General features: G+C 39.9%; 1 protein-coding gene across 1 annotated transcript in view; it reads right to left on the minus strand.

Annotated features, from left to right (window-relative positions):
* Window positions 1–4,046: 4,046 nt before the first annotated feature.
* MYLK4 (myosin light chain kinase family member 4) overlaps window positions 4,047–18,176 on the minus strand; it is a 32,784-nt gene continuing 18,654 nt past the window's right edge. Inside the window, exons 8-14 of the mRNA XM_014872402.2 lie at window positions 17,320–17,461; window positions 14,967–15,037; window positions 14,100–14,228; window positions 13,458–13,610; window positions 13,052–13,124; window positions 11,422–11,497; window positions 4,047–9,141 (exon numbers count right to left, since the gene is read on the minus strand). Coding sequence (XP_014727888.1) covers window positions 11,450–11,497; window positions 13,052–13,124; window positions 13,458–13,610; window positions 14,100–14,228; window positions 14,967–15,037; window positions 17,320–17,461 — 616 coding nt within the window. The 3' untranslated portion in view covers window positions 4,047–9,141; window positions 11,422–11,449. The remainder of the gene's footprint in view (window positions 9,142–11,421; window positions 11,498–13,051; window positions 13,125–13,457; window positions 13,611–14,099; window positions 14,229–14,966; window positions 15,038–17,319; window positions 17,462–18,176) is intronic.

Genomic DNA, 18,176 nt, shown 5'->3' on the forward strand with positions numbered 1-18,176 from the left:
GTGAAGTGGGGACTTTGACAGTCAGTCTAGAAGTACATAGCTGAGGAGGCATTTGCTAGCAGGGATTTGTTCAGTTTGGCAAATGTAAAGCAAGAACCAATGGCTAGAAGATGAACAAAATCAGACAAGAAGTAAGATTTTTTTTTTTATGTGCCATAGGGCAAGAAGAAATTAATTTGGGGAGGTCTTATGTCACTAAAGATCAGATGAAGCCATCACAAAGATCTCTGACCATGTAATTTCTGGTTCTAATTAATGAATAATCATTCAGCTTCCATATGAATAAAGAAATTATAATATTATGGAACTTGGGACCTCCATTCTTGCTTTTTCAAGATACGAACAGGACTTCTTTGCACAGGGCAAAGAAAAAAAGAGTGTGTTAGTATACAAAGAACTAACCCTAGTAGTTGCCTAATTCTCTCACACCCCATTCAAGCCAGCAGGGAAGTACCCATGGTCTCACTTGATGCGTTCAGCTTCTTACAGGATCTCGTTCTCAACACACAAACCATATCCTATGTAGATTTCTATTTATAGCAGAAGTGTGCTTCGTGATTTTCTACTCCTGTCAGCTGATTTACAGGCGAATCCTGAACCACATCAATTTTCTGTTTGTGTTCTGCAGGCGACCTGAAGCAGTGCTATTGCCAAAGGGAGAATGGTGTAGAATGGCAGTAAGTAAGGAGCATTCCCAGCTGCACTGTACATTTGCCCAGTCGCCCCGGCCAGCCTCACATGGTGCAAACTCTCCAATCTTTTTCTGATACTATACCTCAGGCACTTCCCTGCGTCCTTCTGCTTGGTGTGCTGAGGACAGGCTAAGGATGGGGAGAGGTTAAAACCTGCGTTTAGTGCAGTTTTCCCCCGCAAATAAATAGCGTTTTATTAGTCAGAGGTATTTTAAAGGTCATCCGCCTCCACTGGTTGGCACGGGTGGTCCCTAAGAGGGATTTGGGAGTGCCACTGTGCTACATAACGCAGCCGGCGCTGGCAGCTCGGTGTGGAATGTGCCTTCCCAGAGCATCCCCTCCGGAGCCGAGGCAGGGGCCGCTGTGGCAGCTCCCGAACAGCAATGCTGGCCTCTGGTGGCCGCGCTGGCCCCGCACAGACACCGCCGGGCAGGGCTGCGAGAGGAGCAGCACCACACCCACACAGCATCCCTTGAAATGCTGCCCGTCATGGGCGCATCGCCTTGCCCCTGGTACCAGCTCCCCCCCGGTGGTACTGACTGACTGACTGACTGACTGACTGACTGACTGACTGACTGATTGACTGACTGACTGACTGACAGACTGACAGCTTTGGCCTCAGCTCAGGAAGGTGTCCACGGTCAGGACGCAACTTGCTGCTGTTGCAGCAGTTGCTATTGCTTTTTGCTTTGACCACAAATGCCTGTGGGACTAAGTCTAACATTTCAGGCCATCTGAAGAGTTCTGGGACAGCACTTTCACTGGGGCAAAGATGAAAAAAATCATACTATTAGATCCTATACTATTTAGTGTAGTATAAGGATCCATACTATAAGACCGTTTCTTATCTACCAGATCCCAGCCCGGAGGGTTCCCTAAGGAAAACTGTGTAGCAGGAGGAAGGAGTTCCCTGCCTTTAGTGCCCTGATTCTGCCCCAAAATGTCACACATGAGCTATAGGTGTATCTGTCTCATGCATCTCTATTTCATCTCTTGAAAACCTGCAGGAAATAGTGGAAACCTGCAGGAAATAAGGATCCCTATCCTTATACTATAATCCTACTATTAGAAAGCTTCTTCCGGTCCATGGAATATGGGCATCTGCAGGGATTAAGAGCAGAGTAGATGAAAGCTCCTTGCAATAGATATTTCTTAAGTCTGCATAAGTGAACCATAACAAAAAATAAAGCTAAAAGCAAAACGAAGAAACTTAGCAAATGTCAGTGCCAGTTAAATATCTCCTTTCAGCAGTCGGGTGGTTTGGCTTCCCCAGTGTTTCCCATGACATGAGCTTTGTCAGTGAGGGATTAGAAACCCATTATGAACTGCCTGACAAAGTGGAGGGGTACAAGTAGCAGGTGACACAGCGATGCAGCAGGAATGCTCAGTTGACACAATGAGACCACCACATTTTTACGAGGCAAGACTCTGCCACCTGTCTCTAAATTTTCCCTGACCCCTGAGACCACACAGACTGAAATGGGGTGAACACATTCAAGGTTCAGAGCAGGGGTGTCTTGGTGCTCCCTCCGTGAAAGTATTCATGTTATTGGAGAACCAAGGTCAGCCTGAAAGTTGTTTGCCCTGATCTGTTTAGAGTGGTCAGATGTCAGCCCTACGTAAGTTATGGAGATACACAAAGATCAGAGTTCATGAAACAGCGACTGGGCAACTAAAGCAAAGAAAGGACGTGCACGTGGAATAGCTGGTGGGGAGTGGACAGCTCTGGAAAAGAATGACTTTCACCCTGCCTTCCCCATCTCTGCCCCAGTCACAGCTCTGTGCTCCCAGCAGTCTGTTGAGCCCTGGGGACAGCCTCACGCGTGGTGGCAGCGCAGTGTTCACTGTGCCCCCACTGAAGATGGGCACAAGCTGGAAGCCTGGGGGTGGGCACAGCCCACCCAGCACAGGAGAGGCACTGCTGGGGGTGGTGGTCCTGCTGCTGCACCCAGAAGAGCCTGCACTCCAAATACAAGATGGCTCAGCTCCTGGATTAATTCCTACTTGCACGCAAGAGATGTGAGTCACCAGATGAAGTGATTTTCCCCCGCCCACTTCTTTTTGGATGAGGAGGCTTCAAGAGAGGAATTTTGAAATATCCAGTCCCTTTTCCAAAAGCTTTCATTAAAACAGCCCATAAAGTTTCTCTGGAAAGTTTAGGAGGCCCTTAAAGAAAAAAAAAATTAAAATTAAAATTCAGTTTTATTGAATGAATGGGCAGCACTGAAAATATTCAGAAAATTAAAATTAATTTGAAAATAATTAAAAATAAGAGAAGCTTAGTGTATGTTTCCAAGTTCTGGGTAATATTAAAATAGCATTAAAAAACTGCAAAGGAAATTTACTGTGAGCAGGTGTTTGAAATAATTGGGGGAGAAAAAGGGTTGACTATTAATTAATGAAGAATTATGAATGTCCCTTGTTGGATTTTTTTTCCTGTAGTCAACATATTTTTAACCACATGAACTTAGGGAACACATTTTAAAAGTGTGTAGTTGCTTTACAGACACATACAGGGAGCTGAGCATTATTTTAGCCCCATTTATTTTATTTTTGCCAGCAGCATGCATTTAGCAGGAGCTGTTGAGAGCACCAAGGTACTACAGCAAAGTTTTCCTCATCAGTTACACCTGCAAACTTCAGGCTTATCAAATACAGGCTGGTGTTAAATGAGAACCTTCCAGTGTAAGAAGCCAAAGTTGTTTCTCAAGTATGGTGCACGTCTCCAGTGCTGCAACCAGAGCTGTGGATAAACCAGGCAGAAAAATACTGAATATAGGCCAGTGTCCATCAGAGGTTGTTTCCTGATTTCTTACCCTGTAACCTTTTTCTCCATTTTTACTCTCACTCTTTATTTTTTCACTAGCCAGCCCACTTGAAGTTTGATTTAGCTCTGCAGGAAACAATAATTCTGATTCCAGACTGTTTTGGTAGTCGATGAACTCCTAGATGGCATAAGGTTAAAGTGCAGCCCCCAGACGGCAATACTGAATAGGCCAGTGGTGCAAGTGTGACAAATTAGGGAGAAAAGTACACCAGGTCTCTTGAGTGACCAAACACCTGAAATTTCAGTAATTTCTAATTTCCTCTTTAGTAACCTGGTCTTAAGGACTTCCAGCAAGACTGCAGTCAAGAGCACCTCAGGTCCCAGTTACATGCAGAGAGAGCTGAGGTTTTCTTACAAAGAGTGAGTACAAACTGTGAGCCTGAGTCAACCTTTGATGTAGGTACATTTGTTTCAATGGAAATTACTTTTCATATATCTAGAGAAAGCAGTTGAGAAAAAGGCCACACTTCTTTCTGTCACTAATATAAATGACAGGCACATTAAATACAGCAAACAAAAACCCTGGAATAAACAAAATCAGCATTTATTCCTCATTCATCTTTTTACAAGATTGCTTCATGGTTTCCACAAAAGAACACATACCAGAGATACAGGAGTTAATCTACAAAACCATATATGCAAACCAAAGTGATAAGGTACATGAAAATCCACATGCTTCATGATTTAGTCGCCACATGTCTGTCCTCTAAATTCAAGGGAAGTTGCTGTAGGGTACACAAACAGTAGTTCTGCCACACCTAAATGAGATCACTAACTACAGACAGAGCTAAACAACATATTTACAAAGCACTATCTCTACCAGTCTTCATCTATGTCTGAAACATGTAGGTAGTAGTTCAGCTACCAAGCCTTCATGGAAGGTGAAACAGTCTAGCATTCCTAAACGGATTCATGCAGTGTTTAGTTTTATTCACAGGAGACACAAGAACAAGTATGTATTGGTGATAAAAGTAGTATGTGAAGATGCATCATCCTCCTGGAAGGGGTTTGGAGCATCGGTGCTCATTCATCCATTCATCACTACTCTGGGTGCAAAACTGCATCCGTTACCACATATTAAAAGTCCTAAAGCTAAGAACTGCCCTGCTCACTGGATCCAGTGGGACAGAATCCAGGTCTCTATCAGTGGAGAAGAGCTGACAAACATTTTCTTTTCTCACAGCTCCTGGTGGGGGCCATTTTGCTGAAAGAGGCTGTCAGTGATTTATAGTGTCAGCATTAAACTGAAAATGCTAAAATAACTTGACTTTTACTGCAGCAATTTAACCACTGCAGCAAAACTTTCTTGATTGAGATTTCTTCACTGCTAAATAGATTAAGGTTCTTTTTATTTTTACTGATCAGGACTGGTGCAAAGTAGATATTTTTGGCAGGAAGGCAGTTTGGTTAAACTGGGCTCTTCTACTACTCACATCACAAAAGGTGAATCTAGCACTTTCCTTATTTATTTCTGTGAGCTATCCTGTTATTCCTGGTTGGAATCAAGAATTTAGCTTGGCTTTAACTTTATTCAGCTTCTGACATTAGAGGGAGTATAAAAACGAAATTAAAAACCAGCTGCTCTTGTAATCTCCAGAGTGGATTATCCAGGTTTCCAACTGCTTATGCTGTGAGGGTACCTAGAGGAGTGACTGGCTGCAGGAGTTCACAAACATGGACATGATGGTATGGAGATCTTTCTGCAGAAGAGGTTTTTATCCATTTCATAATCTTCAGGATGTACAACATACAAAAGCAGTTGAAAAACCATTAGTGTCCCATCTTGTGCCAAGTAAATTTGCTTCTAATCTTGATGTCAGTCTTAGACTACTCTAGTGTATCTGGCATCCAGTATACTTGCTGCATCTGAGTGGGAATAGCAGTGTCCTGATTCTTATGAGTGCCAGGTGATAGTCGTCATGTTCCCAGGATTTAATTTTTACATGTCAGGAAGAATGCACAAAACAAGCAATGCATCTGGGCAGTTCATCCCTCCCACCACAACTGATGTTTCTATACTACTCTTGAGGTACCTGCAGTCATCCCTGTCTGTCCATGAGCTAAATGGAATAGCAGCAGCTAGAACAGTGCCTTTCACACCCAAACCTGCTTACAAGCACAGCCATTCACAGTTTCCAAATGCAAACACATAAGCAAAAATTATAAGCAAACTCACACAGATGTAAGTGACTTATTAGAACTTAGTAGCCTTAATATTACTATGACCTAGTAGAAAATGATGTGCCAAAAAAATAATTTAACACAGTGGGCTTTAGCTATTAGTCATTACAGAACATATTTAAATCATAGAATCATAGAATAGTTTGAGTTGGATGGGACCTTTAAAGGTCATCTAGTCCAACCTTCCTACAATGAGAAATGAGGTCTCCCACTTGATAAGGTTGCTTACAGCCCTGTCCAACTCACCCTAGAATGTTTCCAGAGGTAGGGCAAAGTAAAACAGAACCCAAACCAAACTTGCATATGTGAGCACACACACAAAACACCATGCTGCTCGAAGTGCAACGAGACACAATTAGGAAGCCACTAAAAAGAATCTATCTCAAGCTATTATTGACTAAAATTACAAGAGCCAGAAAAGATCATAGAATCACAGAATTACAGAATTTTTAGGGTTGAAAGGGATCTCTGGAGATCATCCAGTCCAACCCCACTGCCAAGGCAGGGTCACCTAAAGCAGGTGACACAGGAGCACATCAAGGGGGTTTGGAATGTCTCCAGAGAGGGAGACTCCATGATCTCCCTGGGCAGCCTGTTCCAGTGCTCTGCCACCCTCAATGTAAAAAAGCTCCTCCTCATGTTGAGGTGTATACAAGACACAAAGGAACATCTCTGGAGACATTTTTCTCAGGCACATTGCTATACACAGCAGTGATGATTACACAGCAGTACGATTTTTTTACCCTTGGTGATAATAAGGCCCTAGGTAATGCACCTCCCTTTTGACTCAGTGCTGCAGATCCAGCGTCTGTGGAGCAAAAAGCAGAAGTGCTCTTGGGATTCTTTCCTCCTCCACTGGACACCTGCAGGCCCACTTGGGTTTAACCCTGGGCACCAAATGGCACCTTCAGACGCTGAAGAGACTTGCTCAGTCCAACCTCCTCTGACTGTCCCTCCCTCAAATTCATCCCCTACTGCAGGAGCCGTTCCAAGAATGAAACAGTGGGACAATTTGCAGACAAGACTCTAGAGTGTGACCACCATTGTCCATGTTATTAAGAATAGATGTTAAATGCCTAGATTGTGTTAGCACACTGCCAGGATGCACAAGCCAGAGATTGCTGAGGAGTCCCCTCCTGAACTCATGCCTAAATTCTCAAGGTTGGGGAAGTATGTCCAGTTCTTCTATCCTCCCATGTGTTCTTATTTCTGACAGAGCACTGTACAGATGAACTTAGGGGATGTGCTCAACAGAGGCCACATTTTCCTACAGCTCCTGGAGGATTTGTGGTTGACTCAGTACAACACACTCCAACACTGGGCTGATCTTCATGGCACTAAGCTCTTAATTACTACTCAGATGTATATATCAAGACATAATAAATCCTCTTAATTCAACTGAGCAACAAAGCAGAAAAGACTGTAGTCACACTATTATTTTAGTATAGTTAATAGGATTCAAAATTACATGCAATTTACTCATGTAAAATCTACCAAGGGAAAAACAAAACCCTGATCCAATTCTACAATAATGGCACTAGAGTGCATAATGAGATCCTGTAATTCCAAAGTGGTTTGCTGAATTTTAGTCTGATCATTGAGTTGCTTACTGTACAAAAAGCTACACTATCTTGAAGACAGTCATAACAGAAGTGAGAACTCCAGCCCTAACAGAAAGGCAACTTTTCTATTCATTTTGACCAGGCAAATATAAATGGTGACTAAAAAAAAGCAGCCCAGCTTCTACCTAAAAGTCATATGCTCATTTTCTTGCTTTGAGACTGCTCAGTCTTTCCCCAAAGAAACTTCCATTTCTGCTTGTCGAAGTTTACTTTAGTTAAGACTACAGAGGAGGACTTGAAGGTGGCAGTGCTCTACATCATATAAAAGTTACATGGTGTGTCAGGGTGTGACAGCAGTATTTGCAACCTCTGGTGCAACACATCAGTATTACTAAGAAGTCACAGCTATAAAAAGCCCAGTTCATTTACAGCAGCAGTCTTAAGGGATGTACTACAATGATTTTAAAACATTGGATCAAACTGGCTGTAGAGAGTGTGATGGCCATGATGTCCCATTAATGGGCCCCTTTTTATTTCAAAAGTAACGCTATCCAGAAAGGACAAAGGTGTGAGAAGCAATTAATTGCGTGGTGATGAATAATACTGTTTTGTCCTTATGTTGATCCCTTTTTTAAAAAGACAGAACTTAAATATATAAACATATGAAATGTATAGATAAATATATAGAGATAGCTATGTTAATATGCGGTTTGATCAGAACTGGATTAAGCAAAGACAATGTAAAGACACCACAACAGCATGATTAATTAAAATACTCATTACAGTTTTGTAGTAGCATTTATATAGTTCTGAAAACAAGCAGTAAGAAAGCCATATACAGCAGTGAGTAAGTCTCATTATTTTAACTTCAGAGTTTCGGCAACTTAGATTCACTTAATGATAAGCCATAATCAAAAAATTTCAGGTGATGAATTCAGCTGTTCTGACTCCAATTTTTTATAGTTAAAAATCGGAAAGGCTTGGGCGCAAGACAAGAAAACTTCATAAATACAGAGGATTTTTATTTGAGCCTGTTCACCGCTTTGCCAGTGGTCCTAATCAGTTAAATTAGCATTAAAGAGATTAGCTGATATAAAATCACCCTCTGTTAAAATAACTCTGAATTATACTTGCATTTTGGAGAACAGGGTCTGCAGGGGTACAAGTGAATAGTGCCTTGTTCTCTTTCTTGTTTAATTAATCCAAGTGTATTTACAGTGAGCAGTAATTCATCAGGCTAAAAAATCCTGAAATGTACCATATCACAGTTGCAGCAAATTCACCTATACACAAGGAAAGCCTCATTTCTCCCTTCCACTGATGTTTCATTAACATGGCTTTAACTCTGGTTGAGCTAATCCTTAACTCATTTTAGTGTGACAGGAAAAACAAACTTCAAACCTTCTACAGAAGGCAGCTTTAAATTTGCTGCAATTTTTTTTTGTTTTTTTTTTTTAATTATTTTACTCCAGTGTCAAATGAACCTTGGCTAGAGATATAACATAATGACAGATTTCCTTCTGGGCTCAGCTGAGAAACAGTCAATTTTACATGATAATTTTAACTTTAAGGAGCCTTTGATAAGTAAATGAGGATATAAGACTAGATAAAGTTCATTATGAAACCAAGCTAATGTAGCACTTGCAGGCATGGAGAACGTGCTGCTCCAGAAGAAACACATTCCTGCAACCTGGAGAAATACTTTCCTTCTTTTAATAGCTGAATAGAGAAGAAGCAGCTCCACAATGCTGGGACTTGTCCTGCAACTGAAGTGCTGTTGGTCCATTTAGTAGAAGTCTCAGTCATGGCAGGGGAGTGAAGCACCGAGACTGCTGATATTTTCAAATCTCTTAGCAGCAGTAACCACACAGCAGCTTTTCTGTAAAATAAACAAAACAAGAATCCACTTAATTCAGCAGTATATTTTTTTCATTTGGTTAAGTGTTCTGGGATGACCACATGGTGGTTTCTTTGTGCATAAAGAAAAGAAAGCAGCACTGAAGCTTCTTGCTTACAAAGGATTCTCACAGCCAGCTTTTCTGTGAAAGGTTTTATACAATATTAAAAAGATTGATCTTGGAGGTGTCTCTTTAAATGCAGCTACTCTGCTTTTTTTGCCTCTCTTGTCATACAGATCACAGTATGCAAAGGCATGCTGCAAACCTCTCAATTTATTTGTGTTACCACTGCAAGCATTTATAATGCCAGGTCTAAATCAACTGGCACTTGAGTGCATTATTTTGGGTTAAATGTGGTAACCATACTACTTGCCTGATAAAAATAGCTAAAAATATTCTTTAAAAATAAAGCACAGCTATGGCTTTAGATCCACTCATTAAGTAAACTCAAATAAGCTCCAAAAAGAAAAACACACACAGAGGAAATAACACTGCAAAAGCCAAAACCAGATTTTCCTGCAAGTTAGATCATGGGTAGGTTACTATGTTACAAAGCTATTAAAAGTTTATTTTAAAATAATTTTGACTGCTGTTGGACAGTCAATTTATCTTAAAGTTGACTTTGGTTGTAACAGAAAATTGTGTAATACAGTGCTTCCTGTGTTGCAGAGGGAGAATTTTCACCATTTTGTTGTTGTGTTTGTTGCCACAAGTTAGTGGCTTGAAATTGGAAATCCAGATACAAACACCAATCTTGCAACGGGGCTGGAAAATCTATTTTAGAAAACTCTTGTGTAGAAGCACACAGGTGAGTGGACCAAAGCATTATAGAATCTATCTCAGCACCAGTGAAGTGAGGGTGAACATGGAGGATCGCAAAGAGGTATAATTTCCCACTGGATTTCTACTCCAGAAGTTGATGCTCAGCTATTACAGTGTCAGGAAGTTACATTGCTTCAGAGAGCAAGTGTGATGTAATAATGGTACCTTAGTGCTTACTGGCTTCCACTTTATCATGAAAAGGCATCTTCATGTCTCTGAAATAGCTCATGTAAAGACCATTACCTTCTGTGTTACTACACTAGACTGTATAAAATTTGCTCTAGTCTTACTTAGTCAGAAGAAAAATTTCAACTTCCCACAATACTCTGTTTTCCACATGTTCCTGGAAAAATACTTGTTGCAAAAAGAAAGCCAACATAGCACTTGTCTTACCAAGCAGATGATGGATGATGGCACCATTAAAAACTTGCCCTTTGGCAAGTGGTGAAAGGTGGACTACTTTTATTTTGGCATGCTGTTGTTACATGTGACGCACTACTAAAAGGAAGTGGTTTTACAGTGTATGTGTGTGTTCTCAGCCTAATTCACATCTTGACCCTCCACCAAGTGTTGCCCAGAGATGGCCTCCAGAACCTTTGAGCAGTTCCCTTGGTCCCTGAACAGAGCTGCCAATTTTTGTGGTAGTTGGTGAAAGTGGCTGTGGGAATTGGAGTACTGGTTTATGGAGACACTGCACCACCTGAGGCTGCACAGTTTCAAAGTGGCTGAGTGAGCATGCACTGGTCCAAGACCAGGGACAGAAAAAGAGAGCAGACTTAAGTCTGCTTGATCCCCAGGGAAGGCAACCAAGCCAGCCTGAGAACCACTAACGAACTATTTGTTAATGAAAGAGCAAAGACAAGGAGCCGGGGAAAAATGACAGCGAGATGCTCTGTCAAATTTGTTTGGGTTGCTAAAAGGAAGGTAAGTGCCCTGTCAGAACTGGTTCCTTGCACGTGTGGAGCAGCTTCTTTTAGGGGTCACCTTGCTTTGATTTTGCTGCAGTTAGTCAAGCTGCCCTGAGGGTCTGGCCTATGCCTCTGCTAAAAAGTTATTATTTTTCATATTTCTACTCTTTTTAAACTCTACTTCTAACCACAGCATGAAAACCCGAAAGCTTTCAACACTGAAAAATTATTGGGTGAAATCCTGTCCCATGAGAGCCAGTGGGAGCATAACCATTCCCTCTAAAATGGCCAGGGTTTGCAGCACATATGGCTCCGTACCTATTAATTATTTTGCACATTGCTGTTACTTGGTATAAGTAATAGAGCCAGTTTACATTTTGAATGCTTTCCAGACAGCAGCAGAGATGGTGGTGGTGAATACAGTTTGGACCGTGCACTTTGGACTACACAAGGTTTTCAGCTGTCCCCTGATCCCTTCCACAGGGGCTAAAGCTTTTACATCTGAAGGAACATTTGGGACCTGAAACAAACCTTCTGTTTGGCAGCTCTTTCAGAGAGGTTATTGAGCCAGGGGTGCTTGAGACACACAGCCACCTTTAGCCTTTTTCTAAGGAAAAAAAAAAGAAAGATACCATTATTGGAGCACTAATTGAAGATCAATCATATCTTATTACTAGTTAAGGTAATGGCAGAAGAACACTGCAACATCAGTATGTTTAGTTAAGCTATTTTGCAAAGCACAAGTACGAATAAAACAAATATTGGGGGAGAAGATACAGAGGACAACATGAGCTGTAAGGTTTGCATTAGGGTAGGGTTTGCATTAGGGTAGGGTTTCCTGAGAAAAAAAACTGGTGATAGTAAGGACAGAAGCTTGTGCTCTTGCAGCACTTGGAAAAGACTGTGTTTCCCAGATTGCAGAAATCAGAGCTTCACTGGAGCCCAACTAAACGAGTCAAATTATATTCTACAAAAACCTCTGAAGATATATTAACCATGACAAACTCTCCTATTTTTACTGTGCACACACACTTAAAAATCATGTAATAATCTCATGGGTATTGCTGTTCTGGGACATTGGAATGAAAACTAAATTTAAGTGAAAATTCGACTAATTTATTTTATTTTTTATATCCTATTTTACAGTAATTCTGGTTATCCTTGGTCTATAACAGGAACATCTTGCAAGGACAGCTATCAAGACACTATTCAGTCCATCCCACTGCCTTATCAGTAGGGCTACCTCTGCTGATTATCACCATAATCTTTGCTCTCATTTTAATAACCTTATTTTGTTAATTAATACTATCACCTATTAATTCTTAATGATGGTTGTATATGAAAATGCACCTTGACATATACATCCCAGGCAATACAGTAGTCATCTTAGTTAACACAGATGTGCTTTGCCTGCTAAGGAAGAAGTGAATATTGCACTTCAAAAGCTGTAAAAATTCTGAAATCTGCTTACAGTTATCCCTTTGTGAACCACTGAACCACAGAGTGGACTCACTTAGAAACAGCTAACAGAGGTGTCACCAAGAGTGTGAATCTCCAAAAATTACTGACACAGAAATAACCAAAGTGATTTAAAATCTTGTTGCTCCTCCAGCTCAGCCCAACTGAATTGTTTGCTTGAGCAAAACTTCTTCTGTGTTGGCCACTAAGCTGGATACCACTGAAGGGCAAGAAGGTGCTTAAGTACAAAGGTATGCACCAGGTGAAGTTCCAAGCTCTGTTGGGAAAGGTATCTCTTTGGAAGAGACAGGATGAAACAGCACTGAGGGAGGTCTTCAGGGGATCCTGAAAGGGCTTTCAAAGCAGGAATAAGAATCATGCCCAGCTGGAAAATCCTTTTCACATGGTAATATAGTGCTCCTTTTATAAATACTTTCATTTTGCTAAGAAATTGATCCACTCAGCAACACACAGCATTGCAGGATCTTATATTTCCTCCCAGACATGCAAGAACTGATAAGGAAGTGTGAGCATGCAAATTATAACAGCTAAAAAAAAAGCAAAGGGACACAAGTGGCTCACAGTGGCAGGAAATGAATTAGCAACAAAGACTCAAATGAAGTGAAGAAAAATGTCAAAGCAAAGTGATGTGGCAACACAAGAGGGCAACAGCAGATGCACAAGAGTATTTAAATGTAGGGACCTGGAGTCTGCAGTGGAGCTTGTGGTCTGTTAACCATGGGTGTTTTAAGGCAGCAGTTGCACTTAATCTCCAGCTAGAGGAAAACCAGAATGCTATTAACAGTTTTTCCCAGAATCTTACAATTCAGCAGTTATCTGCTACAGGTCATGTGCTCTGCCATCATGCAATGCTGTCATTTCAGAACAGCATGACAGCAGATTAATTTTTGTTTCTCAGCAAAGATGTATTCAGGTAATTTCAGAGCATTTAATGGATACAATGAACAACATCAATGAGGTGTCATTATAATACTGTATGTGGGCATAAAAAACTTAAGTCATATTAGTTCTGCAATGGAGCAGCACAAGTGACACACTTGTGTCATGATGTCATGGAATACACATTTCAAAGATACAGGATTATATACCATTTTTCCTTGATGAGAAGCTTTGATATGAAATCTTTGGCCTCATCAGAAACATCTCGAAATTCCTCATCTTCAAAATCCCAGTTACAGGCCAGGATATTGTTGAGGGTCTCATTGTCATCATCACCCAGAAAAGGAGACAATCCAGTGAGGCTGAAGTAAAAAGGAATATGTTCAGTCCTCCTGTCTTTCCCTCTTCCTGTTCATGGTCTCCAATGTACCAAGATTATTCTGTCACTCTGGCCTATCTTACAAAATACTACTCTCTAAGAAGGTCTGCAGACCATTCCCATTTTCTCATCTATTTACGTGTTTAAATAATCACTCCTCTAACACACCAAGCATTACTGTCTTTCATGGTAGGTGATATTTTCTAGCCCTCTGACCACTCTTGCACTAACCACTGGGAATTTACCAAGCAGCTTACATTACTCTGGAAGTGTGATGCTCAAACACTCTTGAGAGATGTGCAAAAAACCAAAGATGAAAAGTTCATGGCAATTGGAAAAGAGGAGAGGTTTCTCAACATGGAAATTTGGAAATAAGTCTACATTTCCTATTTTGGGTACACAGTTTTTCACTCTTCCAGTATAACAGCAAAGAAGGAAACAGTTTACAAAGCAGATACTGAATCCTACTTACAGCATATAAGCAATGACTCCTAAACTCCACATGTCTGTAGGAAAAGAGACAAACTCATAATTCACAACTTCAGGAGCAAGAAATTCTGGAGTCCCAAAATTAACTCGAAGTTTTTCCCTGGGTTTATATCTAGTAAATGAAAACATTAACAAAGGACATTAATTACAGTTCTTATTAAAGTTGCATCATCAATTGTCTAGCACTTAGAGGAATTCTAGGACCATACAAAAAATTCAGTAGGAAAACAAGGACAGACAGAGGCACAAACTAAAAAGAAATATACCCATATATAGAATGAAAAGTATTGTCAAGCTTTGTATCATACTAAGGCAAAATGCAATTACTACAAAAAGGAAGAAATTCATAATTCAAGGACTTCTCAGAGCAGCTCTTACCATCCTTTTGGGACTTCTCCATATCATAGGCATGAATTTCTTAACTAGTAAATCCTTCACTGAGGTTATAGCACCTAATTAAACTAGGAAGGGATATAGCATGGGATATATTTTAAGAGCCCACAATGGTATCTCACACTCTCTTTTGAAGAATCTCTTAATACTGGAGACAAGAGACTAGAAAAGATGTACTCCTGGTTTTGTCCGTTTTAGCTGTTCCAAGATATTTATGTGCATTCTTAGTGAGAATCAGCCCTCTTTCAACCTTCTACCTGAAAAGAAGGTCTCAGGACAAATTTTTTTCACTCAGCTTCAAACATTTCGTATTAAAAGATATCCCTGGTTGAAAGAAACAAATTTGTCCTAAGAAGAGTAGAAGACCATTATGTATCAAATACATAATTGCAGAGATGCAATACTTTTTTCATTGTTTCCTAATTCATTTATGATTAGTGACAACACATGCATGTACCTTCTTGCCAATCCAAAATCAATAATTTTTATTTGATTTGCCTCTCGGTTCACGCACAGGATATTCTCAGGCTGCCAAGAGAAACAAAAAGAAAAAACAACAAAAACCACTTGAAACAAGTATGAAAAACTGGGCTTTTAGTAAACTGGAGGGAGAAGGACGCTAATAACAGTGCAAATATCTCATGAGCACCTTTTGCTTCCCTCCTTGTTCCGATCTCTCTGCACGGATACCCCCCTTGCTGTCACACAAGAACCAGAACCATGCATTTTGTGCCTTCCAACTGCTTTTTCCTCCCCATAGCTTTTCAATTTGACATAAGGCAGCAGTTCAGATAAAGAACTCATTAGGGGGAGGGCGACAGGGAATGCACACTTCCAAGGAGGGGTTTCAGGATACTTTCACTGTGATTTTACAGACCTTAATAAGCTCACAGTGATTAAAAAGAAATTGATTTTTTGGGCTTTGAAATTTATCTTACAGCTTTACATTTCTGAGTTCTCAAATATTCTGTCAGATTGAACATTAATATATTAAGCCAGTCACATCAACTTTATGGTTTTTTTCCAGGTATTTTAGCAAAAGTAGGATTCACAGGTTAAATACCTCTGGATTTTCACAGGGCCAAATGCTATTCTTCACTTTCCTGGCAGGAATCCATTAACTTCCAAGAATTACTCCAAATTCTTACAGAAGAAACTGAGAGAAGGATTTGGCCAATTGTCTTTGAAATGTAAATACCTAAAGCACAGTCCCATATTCACTGCCAGCACTTTTACAGCTACTCTGTCTTATTGCTCAGTGAGTCCTCTTTGAAACAAAACAGCCCTCAACACTTAAAACATTAGTTAACCTTTGTCACCATTACTAATTCATTTTACATGTAGGACTTTTAAACACCATATGTCCATAGTTTCTGAGGTCCTGTATGATTATGGTCAAGACAATTTTCTTTCAATTTCAAGCTTTCTTTCCCAAACTCATTTGTTACTGACAGCAATCTATGAACAAGCAAAACAGAAGGGAGAAGCCATAGCTGGCAAGCACATGAAAAGAGATCTCTGGGATTAATTTCTTGGATTGTATATGTATATTTTTGTCAGCAGTTTGACCTCACATTAAAACTGTGCCATCTCAAGATCATAATTAATGTGTCCCAAAGAACTGTGTGAACTTCTGTTTGACAGGTTTCTAGGTAACTGGATGTTTATAGAGAACGAGAAAAGTAAGTCTGGTCATCAATCGGCTACTGAAGCAGGTCCCAACAAGCATCTGCTCATTTCCTTAACCACTGCAATAATATGTATGCTAACAACATTAAAGATGTACTATATTAACTCAGTTATTACAAGCCAAAACCAGCAGCTGTTATAAAAATCTCACCAAAGAGAAAGCCATCTTGTGCACTCCTTGTTTCTTTTTATTGTATTGTAAAGCTTAGAGATCACTAGGAAGCTTTCTAGCCAGTCATAAAACTAAAGTCATCATCCCATTTTATTCCTGCACTAAATAGAGGTAAGGAACAAGTCCATTATTTAATAAAAAATTGGGCTAAGGGAAAAAGAGCCAGCTCAAGTGTACAGTTTAATGAAAAATAATAACAAATGTTTTCTAAGGGGTGGCAGTTGACCATTTGCAGTTGACCAGAGTCAGAATGTGCAAGTAGATGGTAGAGTACTTGTACTTGTGTTAGTACATGGTAGAGAATCTGCCACCTTTCTCTGGGCTTTCAGCTACACAGGCTGTATTTGTTACATTAACCACTGACTACTTTTATTCCTTTCATTTTAGAAAGTACTTTTTAATGTACTTCCCCTTAATCTGGCTATCTATTGATGCCTTTTCATGACAGAAGCAGTTTAGTGTAGTCCTCAAAAAATTGTGTGGGCTTACACTGATCCTGAATGACACTTGAATTTAGTTCCACTCACTCATGCCTTTCTGCATAGTAAACAACAGGGATAATTACCACCCCATGGCTGCTGTATAAAACACGTACCTTGTGCAGTTGAATTAAATAATACTTGCTCAATATCTTGAGATCTAAATACGGAAATTAAAAATAGCAACATATTTGTAGTCAGCTGCTGGCTTTCTGTAAAATCAGTCTGTGGAAAATTTAAGCACTATGAAGCTTGATGACATATGACCACAATTTTCATCTAATTTACTTAGTCCTGTAGTAATTTAACTGATCTCAATGTGGTTAAAGTAAATATGCATTGAAATAAGGAAAGTAGAATAAGGCTCTTTGTTGTTTCTGCCACAGGAATCTGCTAAGCTTTATGGCCTACCATTAAGAATGGAATTTCCACATCTGTCATTGCACAAAACATACATCTCAAAACTGTACCTTGAGATCCAAATGAATAATGTACATTTGGTGCATGTACTGAATTCCCTTGCAGATCTGTTTTATGAAAGAGATAGTATCCATCTCTGTCAAATTGTAGTTTTCATCAATAATTCGGTCAAATAACTCTCCTCCTTCCACACTGAGGAGAAAAAGACAATAAAGCACAATAAAGCAGTGACCAAGTTCAAATCCAATCCCATACAGTAAGACTAATGCAGAAAATACGCTCTTGACCATTTTTATCATTCACAGTCAAGTTAAGTAAGATGAGCTCTCTGATCTGAACTTTCTAAAATCTGAGTTCTGATGCATACTGGTCTGAGCCTCTTCAAGGCCTAAGAGTCCCTCCTCCCATCCATTGAAAACTATGAACGTCTTGAAATTTGGATATTATGTGGTCTCCAGTCATCATTTTGTACCAGTGCAATTAATGAAGTTCCACGGAAAACCAAAACAACATAATGGAGAATCTGCATTTAAATCTGTGGTCTCTTCCCTCTAAGTTTAAGAGGGATAGGATCCAAATGTCAATCTCAAACTACCTAAAGTCAACAAAAATTATTTAATTTCTCTTCACATTTCAGTATGCCTCCAGCTTATCTGTTCATAGATGCACAGATATTTTTCTTATGTTAATCATATAGACCAAATTCAGAGGACTATTTGAGAATGTCCAGAATAGTCAAATTCACATAACTTTGAACCCTTGGCCACACATTTCAGTGTTTTAGTTTTGGCCTTTTTGACTTCCTTAAGACAGCACCTGCTTAACTTGACCTTAAGGCAGATATTTTGTGCCTAATTAGTCTGATAACACAGCATAAAAAGTAGGTTTTTCCTTTCAGGCACTCGGC

This window comes from Sturnus vulgaris, chromosome 1 (genome assembly GCF_052056855.1).
Source record: "Sturnus vulgaris isolate bStuVul1 chromosome 1, bStuVul1.hap1, whole genome shotgun sequence".
NCBI lineage: Eukaryota > Metazoa > Chordata > Aves > Passeriformes > Sturnidae > Sturnus > Sturnus vulgaris.